The sequence below is a fragment of the Podarcis filfolensis genome (assembly GCF_964270895.1).
Source record: "Podarcis filfolensis genome assembly, chromosome: 10".
In the NCBI taxonomy this organism is placed as follows: domain Eukaryota; kingdom Metazoa; phylum Chordata; class Lepidosauria; order Squamata; family Lacertidae; genus Podarcis; species Podarcis filfolensis.
In genome coordinates, this window is record NC_139612.1 from 64431548 (window position 1) to 64442939 (window position 11392).

At 47.2% G+C, this 11392-nt stretch overlaps 1 protein-coding gene across 19 annotated transcripts in view; it reads right to left on the minus strand.

Moving 5' to 3' along the window:
- Positions 1–11095, minus strand: part of CELF2 (CUGBP Elav-like family member 2) — a 541589-nt gene extending 530494 nt beyond the window's left edge. For 2 of the 19 annotated variants that reach the window (XM_083572844.1, XM_083572836.1), the window contains exon 1: positions 10451–10727. In XM_083572844.1, the coding sequence (XP_083428970.1) occupies positions 10451–10503 (53 nt within the window). In that variant the 5' untranslated portion in view covers positions 10504–10727. Of the gene's footprint in view, positions 1–10450 lie in introns of all 19 variants that reach the window. The other 17 variants (XM_083572841.1, XM_083572840.1, XM_083572852.1 and 14 more) reach the window with 12 other exon arrangements.
- Positions 11096–11392: the final 297 nt, after the last annotated feature.

An 11392-nucleotide genomic window follows, 5' to 3' on the forward strand; every position in this document is an offset into this window, starting at 1 on the left:
GTCGTCATCAAGCTATCCAGGCAGTGTAAGGAATCGTAGAAGATCAATTGGCTCCTTGTGGCTATTTTAAGCACATGGTCAAAGATGGCAAAGAGTGTCTTCTGCCTTATGTAATGATGAACTTGGTGTCAGGGAAAGAGCTGGCATCTGTTGAACTCCTGCCAAAGCTTTATTTTCCCTTCCCACTAAAGAGCTCCCTTGCTTAGTTGTGGAGGGGGGAGAAACAGCTAGAGAGAGAGCCTGTACGTAATGGGATCTTCATGGGAGAATGGCAAAACCTCCAGAAAAACATTCCCCTGGATGCTCGTTGTTTATATCAAGACTGGGTAAACTGCAGCCCTCTGTTTATTGCTGAACTTCAGCTCCTATCATACCTGAGCATTGCCCATATTGGCTGGGGTTGGTGGGAGCTGGATTCTCACAACATTCTGAGGGCGAAATGTTCCCCATCCCTAAAACATGAAAAGCACAAACACAATTTTAGACATTTTTTCCCTTGGGGCTTTCTCCCTTGGAAGCGCGCTCTGGACTGCAGCCTAATATGAACATGGCATGTTTGCAAATTAGCAGTAGCAAAAAGAGAGAAAGGAAAGGAAAAGAGATTGCTGCCCCAAGGAGCCTACAGTCTCAGGTTCCACAGGGAGCAAGACAAAGGAAAGGGGTGAGACAAGGGTGACAGCAAAGGTTTGTTGAAGGAGCTAAGTTGCAGCGTTACTCAAACTTGGGTCTCCAGCTGTTGTTGTTTTTAACACTTGATTGGGAGCCGCCCAGAGTGGCTGGGGAAACTCAGCCAGATGGGCAGGGCATAAATAATGCTAACAGTGTTAAGTTGTGGGTGAACATATCAGACGACACAGCGATTCTTCAAACAGCTCTTCTTTATTCAGAGGCCACAACAGAACTGAACTGAAGGGCTCAGTCAGCCTGCTTATATAGAGCTCCAGTACGACGTTACTGTAGCAACTTTCTAAAACTATCCAATCACTGAACATCACTTTCGATCCTTCATTTGCATAACTATCTACAGTATTATTATTATTATTATTATTATTATTATTATTATTATTATTAATTACAACTCCCATCATCCCTAGCTAGCAGGGCCAGCGGTCAAGGATGATGGAAGTTGCAGTCAAACAACAGAGGAAGGAGACCTCCAGGATTCGGAAACCCAACACACCAACCAGGGCCCCTGGAGCTGTATTTCTGCAATGATAATCTTCCTCCAATGCAACTGACTCAAGTTTTCTACCAGGGACTTTCCTAATCATGCTCCTAGCATAAACACTACTCCCATAACCAATGTGACATGTGTTACAAGGCCAAGGGTTTGGACAGCGAACAAGATCGTTGTGGCATAATTATCGGTGCTCACTTCACCCTATTGAAATGTCAGTAAAAGAATATTATGATTGCCCGAATTTGGAATTTACACTGGCCCCTCTCCAAACTGAGCAATTCTCTTAGCTTGCTTATTCTGATGCACCCTATCCGAAAAAGGGAATATATGTATGTATTCCAAGACTCTCATTATTTTCACATTCTAGACTAGGGCTGTAAGTAACTCTTAAAATAGACCAACACATTTAAAAAGAAAATAAGAAGGCCAGGCTTCCACTGGGAAGACTCTTCAGGTTGTCAAAGATACCCTGAATAACCAGTGCTGCCCACAGGGTGATTCCTGCATTGGAGGGAGTTGGACTAGATGGCCTTTGGGATTCCCTCTATCTCTACCATCCTATGATTCTTAGTTGCTCACATTAACAGTGGACTTAATCTTGCATTCCCTCTTCACCCGCTCTTTAGATGGGAGGTGTATACAGCTTTACACGGTGTATGCTCTAGTTATCTCCCGCTTGGACTACTGCAATGCACTCTATGTGGGGCTACCTTTGAAGGTGACCCGGAAACTGCAATTAATCCAGAATGCGGCAGCTAGACTGGTGACTGGGAGCGAACGCCGAGACAACATAACACCGGTCCTGAGAGATCTGCATTGGCTCCCAATACATTTCCGAGCACAATTCAAAGTGTTGATGCTGACCTTTAAAGCCCTAAACGGCCTCGGTCCTGTATACCTGAAGGAGCATCTCCACCCCCATCGTTCAGCCCAGACACTGAGATCCAGCGCTGAGGGCCTTCTGGCGGTTCCCTCATTGCGAGAAGTGAGGTTACAGGGAACCAGGCAGAGGGCCTTCTCGGTAGTGGCGCCCACCCTGTGGAACGCCCTCCCTTCAGATGTGAAGGAAATAAGTAGCTATCTTATCTTTAAAAGACATCTGAAGGCAGCCCTGTTTAGGGACGTTTTTAATATTTAATGCTGTATTGTTTTTAACACTCAATTGGAAGTCACCCAGAGTGGCTCGGGAAACTCAGCCAGATGGGTGGGGTATAAATAATAAATTATTATTATTATTATTATTATTATTATTATTATTATTATTATTACATTCACTTAATTCAAAATCTTATTAAGCCAGCAATGCTTCAATTTGAAGTGGGGGGGGGGTTCCTGCGCATTTTGCTGCATGGGACACTAGACATCCGCCCCCAAAGTCTGGCCCTACGGTGCGAACAACAACCTCTCAGCCTTTGTGAGGCCCCTGTAGCACCACAGTCCAATCTACCTCTACTAGGTTTGTGAAGAGGCAGAAAAGGAACCATAGAATCATAGAATTGTAGAGTTGAGAGGGACTCCCCCCCCCAGGGCCATCTAGTCCAACCCTCTGCAATGCATGAATCCCAGCTAAAGCATCCATGAGATGTAAGAAAACGGCCACATCTTAGGCTATGCATTGCCTGCACCTATCAGATTACGGAACACAGGAAGAGTGAAGTGGGGGCATGGAATTCCAGGGGGAAAGTCAAATGAGAGGAATCGTGGAAAGAGGAGCTGAAGTGAGTCCAGAGAAGAGGAGAAGGAGGGTTATCAGAAGGAAGAAGAACAGGTGCAGAGTAGCAACAGTCAGGCCATTTTCTGTGGGGCGCACGGGGGCCTCTGATGGAACAGGGGTTCAGAATGGAAGAGGCACACGGCATGTCTCTTGAGGAAGTGCAGCTCTGAATATCAGTTGCTTAGTAAGGAGACTGGTGTTCCACTCAGGTCCTGCTTGTGAGGTTGGCCACTGTGAGAACAGGATTTTGGACTGGATGGGCCATTGGCCTGCCCCAGCAAAACTCTCCTTATGTTCATGAACCAATAGATCAGCGGTTCTCAACCTGTGGGTCCCCAGATGTTGTTGGACTACAACTCCCATCATCCCTAGCTAGCAAGGCCAGAGTTCAGGGATGATGGGAGTTGTCCAACAACATCTGGGGACCCACAAAATCTGAGAACCATTGCCCTAGATTCATAAGAAGATGCCAAGTCACAGAACCAAAACAAAACCAAGGCCCATGTACCTTGGTACTGCCTATAGTGGCTGGAAGAACTTCTATGGGGTTTTAGACAGGAGTGTTTCACAGCCCTGCACAGAAATGACAGGGATCGCACCCAAGACCTTTTGCACCCATAGGCATATCCTCTACCACTGAGACCCTCAGTCTCTGGTACAACCGGTTAAAGGGATCTTGGGTTAGCAGTTTGGGAAAGAATTGTGACTGATGACTGCTAGCAACTGAGCTAGCTGGATCAATACTGAGCTGGCTGGATCAATAGTCTGACTCAGCAGAAAGCTATTTCACATGTTCTGTGTTTATATCCTTTTCCACACCGGAGCAGTATGCATTGCGCACACACAGAGAGAAAAACCTCCGATTACATCACCCTCTGCAAAATTTCTACCCGCTCTTCTCAGCGAAGATTGTTCCTCCCCAAGAAAGTGAGATCGATAGGTCTGAACTACTTCGCATAAGAAATGCTAGCATCAATCATTTGTCAAGTCTTGGCCTGTCACCACGAGCACCACCTTCGTAGACGGGAGGCCAAAAACAGGACTGAACTCATCAAGTGACAGAACTGCTATTGCTTACATATTGCTCAATAGTTTTCTCATCCTTCAGTGCGTGTTTGCTTCCATCCAAGTTAGAACGCATGAACGGTAGAGAACAGTGCAGCAACTGTTAATCTCTACCATCTTTAAAAAGTGAAACATGGACATGCTCCAAATTTCCAGTACAGATGTGGTCCCCCCCGCCTTTGCCTCACTAACTGGTTTTAACAAGAATGACCTTCCGTTGGCTGTCAGTAAATTTTCCTCCAATACGTTAGCAAAATATTGCAGATATAATTGTGATCATGGGATGGGTGGGTGTCTGTGGTTGATCACAGTAGATCTTAAGGTAAAGGTAAAGGGACCCCTGACCATTAGGTCCAGTCGTGGCCGACTCTGAGGTTGTGGCGCTCATCTCGCTTTATTGGCCGAGGGAGCCGGCGTACAGCTTCTGGGTCATGTGGCCAGCATGACTAAGCCACTTCTGGCGAACCAGAGCAGCGCACGGAAACACCGTTTACCTTCCCACTGGAGAGGTACCTATTTATCTACTTGCACTTTGACATGCTTTCGAACTGCTAGATTGGCAGGAGCAGGAACCGAGGAATGGGAGCTCACCCCGTCGCGGTGATTCGAACCGCAGACCTTCTGATCGGCAAGCCCTAGGCTCTGTGGTTTAACCCACAGCGCCACCCGCGTCCCTACAGTAGATATTGGCTCCCCCCAAAAGCTCAACAACTTTGGTATTCTCAGTCTCTTGAAGGCTGGACATGCCATCTAGCCAATCTCCTTGCCCAGTCCCAGAAACCCAGAGCTGGAGCATTCCAGATGCTGTCGCCATCAAGACGTCTAGCGCAATGGTCAAGTAAAATCTTCCCTCCTGTAACTAAAGGACCTTCAGATCTCACAGATTCATCATCCAGGGTGATAAATTGATCATCTTCAGGTGCTTGTGGGTGATTCAGTCCATCTTCTCTCTTGGACTACTTCCCCAACACAACGAGGACAGGTGCCATCATAAAGCTGAGGGAGGTGGAGGGAGAGTCGACTGTTCTTAAGGAATGTGTGATCACAACGGGATCTACTAGTGCATAGGTAGGGCCCACTGGGAGAAAGATCACTGTATCAGAGTGACCAAAGCCCAGCTCTGTATGCTTTTATCGCTCCTTCTCAGTCCTTGCTTCTTTCCCTGCTTCGAACCCTCTCTAAACACGCTGCCTACCACAAGTTTGCCCTCTACCCAAATGATCATCTCTCCTTTTCTGGTGGGGCTGCACTAGCCAGCTTCTTCTGATCTGTCCAGCTCACCTTCATAACCGACTGCCAGGCTGATAGCTTGAGTAGGGAGTTGCCCCACCAGCCACTGCTCACAACAACTTTGAATATATTTCTTCCAGTGTTTGAAAGTGGAATTTTACACCTGCTTGGTGTTCCGGGAAAGGTATGACTCAGCTTTTGGACCAGGGCGCTCTTTTCTAAGGATAAAACTATTTGGGCTCTGATGTAAACTATTCTTCCCCTTGATTTAACAAAATCAGGACATAACCTGATTTCCTTAGCAGAAGGAGATACAGACGCAGCCCCATAAAATAAGCTTTTATATATTCTCTGCAGCGTTCCCAGAATAGTAGTTCGGTAACACGTGGCATACCTCTGGTGGTGTGTGTTGTTGCCTAGAGTCATGATGTTGAAGATGACCTGTTTAAATCACTGGGTAAAAATGTTCCCAAGTTATAGTCCAAACCTTTTGACATCAACACACAAAAAGTTATCTTGCGTTGTTGCCGTCCATTCTGTATGCAGCATTTCCAGTTTTGAGTGGAATCAGGAATCAAATAGCTAAGGCGAATGTGGAAGAGGCTGGTGTTAAAAAAAAAACAGCAAGCAGTGATTTCTCTAGGCCTGCCAGCTGCAAAATGGGGTGGAGGCAGAATCAGAATGGAGACAGGGGCTTTACAGTCCACATCACGGGTCAGCAAACTTTTTCATCAGGGGGCCGGTCCACTGTCCCTCAGACCTTGTGGGGGGCCAGACTATATTTGGAAAAATATAAATACCCTGCAAGCCGGTCCCACAGCTGCCTCCGGACCTGGAGGAGGAACGCACTCTGCACGTGCTCAGGAGTGTGTCTTGGAGCAGCCCGCTCACCGGTGTTGTTGATGAGCAGTAGCCGCTCGACTGGCCCGTCCCCACAGAGCTCCCAGGCGGTGTGCACCACATGTTGCGGCCCGTCATCAGAGGCCAGGTTGGCGGGCAGGCTGTGCAAACGGAGTGCCACACAGGTGCCGCGCAGCTCGCCCTCCAGCTGCTCCAGCGCAACCGCCAAGCGCGCCACCACCAGCAGTGCCAAGCCAGGTGCCAGGCGTGGGGCCATCAAGAGTGCCAAGCTCTGGCTGAAGCCCCATGACACGCCCGTCATGACGCCCATGGTGCGGCCCAGACCCACCGGCTTCTCCATCCATGGCCGCACCATGTTTACCTCAGCGTGCAGGTGGCGAGGCTTCGGATTGGCTGCAGGAAGTTCCTGCAGCCAATCCAAAGCCATGCCAGTGTTACGGAAGTCAGTCCCCGCATGGCGAGGCGTCCGCGGCTTCTTTTCAAGGACGTGATGCGCCGGTTTAGCTCAGTGTGGGGACTGACCGAGCTGACGGCAGGGTCCACGGGCCAGATTTATGAGCCTGGTGGGCCTGATCTGGCCAGCAAACCTTAGTTTGCCAACCCCTGGACCACCCTATACCTTTAAAGCACATTCCTTCCTTCAAAGAATTCTGGGTGCTCAACTTTACCCCTCACAAAGTTCCAGTTCCCAGCAACCCTTAAACTACAGTTCCCAGAGGCAGGGATGAGTCAGGCTGGTGAAGAGTCATGGGTGTCTTCCCCTCCTGCTGCGACAAGCTCTCTTCCTCCCTTGTCTCCCAGAACCAGGAGAGGTATGAAACAGGAGGAGCAAAGGCAGGCACAGTCTCTGATTGTTTGCAATGAGCCCTGCAGAGAAGGAGACATATACAGCTGTGGGGAGACAGGGACTTTCAGTCTCAGCAACTGATTTCATTGAGTAGGACCTACAGGCAGAGGCGTCAACTATAGGGGGCGAAAAGGGCTTCAGCCCCCTCAATATCTGTGGGTAGGGGGCTGAGCCTCCCAATATGGAGCGGGCCACCATCCCTGCAGCCCGCCACTGCCAGGCACTCTTGCACGCCGGGTGGGGGTGGGATGCACGGAGGGATGAATGATGTCATGCTTGTGACATCATGTGACACCACAACCCCTTAATGTGGGAGGGGGCAAGTCGGCGCCCATGCCTACAGGGTGTGCTCATTAGGCCTGAAACTCTGCCAAGTCTGTGAAGATCATGTTTTGCTTAACTCCAGCTTTGAACTGTGTGATTTACTGACCGGCTTGCTCTGTGATGGGCTGCCATCAAAGGCAGTTTGGAAACCGCAGCTGGTGCAGAATGCAGCAGCCAGACTGAGAACAGGAACCAGGTGGTCAGATCACAGAACCCCTATTCTGGCCCAGCTGCATTGGATGGTTCTATCCTGTCCGTATAATTAAAGCTATGGTTTTCCCAGTAGTGATGTATGGAAGTGAGAGCTGGACCATACAGAAGGCTGATGGCCAAAGAATGGATGCTTTTGAATTATGGTGCTGGAGGAGACTCTTGAGAGTCCCATGGACTGCAAGAAGATCAAACCTCTCCATTCTGAAGGAAATCAGCCCTGAGTGCTCACTGGAAGGACAGATCATGAAGCTGAGGATCCAATACTTTGGCCACCTCTTGAGAAGAGAAGACTCCCTGGAAAAGACCCTGATGTTGGGAAAGATGGAGGGCACAAGGAGAAGGGGACGACAGAGGACGAGATGGTGGGACAGTGTTCTCAAAGCTACCAGCATGAGTTTGACCAAACTGCGGGAGGCAGTGGAAGACAGGAGTGCCTGGCGTGCTCTGGTCCATGGGGTCACAAAGAGACGGACACGACTAAACGACTAAACAACAACAGCATCCTATCACAGCTTGGGACCGAGAGCCCCATCACAAACCTGCCCATGCCCTTAGGTCAACATCAGACACCCTCCTCTGTGTACCCTCTGTGATGAAATTTTTAAGAGTGGTGACAAAGGAGTAGGCCTTATCAGTGGTGGCTCCCCACCTGTGGAATGCTCTCCCCAGCAAGGCCTGCCTGGTGCAGACTTGTGTTGTATTTTTAGTGCCAGGTCCAGATGCTCCTCTTTCCCCAGGCATATGATGGGATGGTTGCTTTTATGCCTTTGCTTCCTTGATTATCCCTGATGATTTGTGTTTTGAGGTGGTGTGCTTAAGATATCATGACAATATTCATTCTGTTCTGCATTATGGTCTTGCTTTAATTTCTGTATTTTTTAATTTATTGTAAAATAATCTGAATAGTTTTGGTTTTAAAAGACATTTAAACTAATCTGAGCTAAATAATAAATGAGACGCGCCCCCGACAAATAATATGTTTATCAGGCCATTGAAGCCATGACCAAAAGTATCGCCACAAATCTTCTAAACACAGTTTGACTGCCAGCCTGGGATAGCTCTGTCAGTGCAGCCTGAGGCTCTTAATCCTAGGGTTGTGGGTTCGAATCTCACTTTGGACAAAAGATCCCTGCATTGCATGGATGACCTACATAGTCCCTTCTAACTATAAATTATTCTACAACTTGTCTTTAAATCTAAGACGTTTAAGAGGCATGCACCCATCCCCCTGTATTCAAGTGCTTTTGCTCTCTGCAAATACAACATTTTCTCACAGCAACATCAGTAAGAAAGCATTATGGGTGCCAATCTTTGATTAGATGTGCTCTTGTGTCTTTTGGAGAAAGAGAGAGAGAGAGAGAGAGAGAGAGAGAGAGAGAGAGAGAGAGAGAGAGAGAGACCTTTTCTACCCTTTATCTGTATGCCAATGAGTTCTTCATGTCATCCTACTGAAGTTGCCCCAGCAGTCAGGGGTGGTGTGGTGTGGGGGGGGGGGAAGTAATTTGGCAAGCCAAATGTCCAAAGATCAAGAACAGGAGCCGCAAACAACAAATACTTTCCATTCTAACACACAATAGATAACGTGCCGCCCCTACCAGCGTCGCACGCTTGCAGATATGAGAGGAAACATCTAGGCAAGGCACCCCTTTCAAGGTTAAGGCCTGGTGTCCTTGTCTGTGAAGCACAAGATTAGAAGAGAAAAGAAAATCGCCAGATACACACAAACCCTTGAAGCAATCATAGCTGATGCTGCCATTGGGATGCATTGTATCACTGGAAACAAGGGTGGGAAAGCTAGAGCATTCCAACCCCTTCTTGCCTTTAGCAAGTCGTGTACACAGACACACCTCCTCCTCCAATGCAACTTATATAGAACATGCATAGAGGGATTTGAAAGCCCCTCCACACATTCGCCGTCAGCAAATGTGTTTGCGTGGGAGGTGTCTGTTCACAGTCCTCTGTTCACAACATGCACACACCTTGCTGTAAGATGAACACCTTGCTGCAAAGATAAACGACTTTGCAGCACATCCGTCCTTAAATTTGTAATAATAAGGCCACGGAAGAACAGATTCTCATCTCATCTTATCACATCATGGCAATGAACAGCAGCCATCCACTTCTTCAAAGGCCTTTCCTCATTGGATATAAAATGCAAAAGGATGGAGATATAACAAGAGAACTGTGGTTAGTTTTCCAAGGAGAAGTTTTAAGAAAGGGCTCCAGTGCCATCCGAAAACTTTTAGGAAGCAGTGTACTTTATAAACCAAAAACTCAGTGGGTAGCTTTACAAAGCATTTCAGAACACCATTGTGACAGGTCAAATTCATGTAAAATCTATTTAAGCAGTAACCATTCCCTTCCCATTTACTTTTTTTAAAAGTAGAGTTAAGGCACAAACAACCCTCAAGAACCAAAATCATGCCTTGTATAAATAGTTGCCAAAAAGTATTTTGTAAAGCTCAAAATAAGAAAAAAAAATTCCCCTAAAATTAATGATATGCCCTCTGCTAAGGCAGCAATGCACACACATCACTTAGAAAATCCTTTCTCCAACGAAGCAACTTCTAATAATAAAACCCCACAAGTTTTTCAACTCTTCAGCAGTCTCAGCCAGCATTAAACTTATTACAGCTCCAGCTTCGAAATAAATCCCACTTTAAAATAACAAGGCAACCAACTTTTCCGGTCTGCATTAAGGGATATATTCAAAGTTCTCAATGAAGACTCCGCTGAAACATCAGCTGAACCCCCCTCATCCTTTTTTTTAAAAAAGGAGGGGGGTCTAATTACCAGAAACTCTTGTTGTATCTTAAAACCAGGAATTCATATTGTGGTTACAGCACCGAGGTTGCAGCGCAGTCGAGGTTAAGCCCCATGTGATTCTGAAGCGCAGACCAAGCCCGTGCATGCGTTGTACTTGTGAGTAAGGTAAACGGAGGAGGGGTTCCTATGGGGGAAGCAAGCAGAGCATTGGGAAAGAAAGAAAGAAAGAGAAAGAAAGAAATAGGCCTACCTTAAAACTTTCCAGCTTTTCAGTGGGTCCAGATCAGAGATGATTGAAACCATTGTATTTAAAAACAAAACAAAAAGGAAAATGTAAAAAGCAAACGATCTGCAGAGTTGCACAGCCACTAAGAAGCAGGCTGCCGTCTCGGCTTTTACTGGGTGGGAATGACAACAGACAATCCGAAACACACACAGAGAGAGGGAGAGGGAGAGAGCTCTTCCTCCTTTTCCAGCTGATAAGAACTTGAGCGTCTCTCTTTCTCTCCAACCTCCCCCCGCAAAAAAAAACACACACAAAAACCCCCTATCTTGTTGTGTTTAAAAGGCTTGCCAAAGCCCTGGGCTGCATTTCTCCACTATCACTCCCCCCCTTCACTCCCTCCTTTTAAAACAAAAACAAGGAGAAAGACCCCGTAATCTACTGCTGCAACTGATCAAATGGTGACCTTTTTGCCGTCCACTGTAATTCAGAGAGTGCAAGCTGGCAGCTAAATCTCTCTTTATTAACACCGTCCGCCTCTGCTTTCTTAAGGAACAAGCACAGATCAAAAAATTCGAAGGCTCTGCAGACACTGCTAGCAATCATTCACAGATTATTGCAAGCTGGAGCCGTTCTCTGCTGTTGGCGATTTTGCAACGCTCTCCCCAGTTCTCCTTAGACTTAGCCCAGAGGTTAGGATTCCCAACCCCCCCCCCCTCCTTTCCCCATAGTTAAGATTTTATGACACTCTAAAAGCAAACACACATTTTCTTTCTTTTTCCTTTCCAAAAACTCCCCACCCCTTTCTCCTCTTTCCCCCACCCTCAAAGCTTTCCCTGCAGTGACCAAACCAAAAACTCACTCTGGCTCTCTCTCTCTTCTTCTTCTTTTACAATGTGTAACAGATTTGTTAATTTCAGAGCCACAATTCAAAACAGTCTCAGTTCTGGCAGCATATTCCTGTTATTG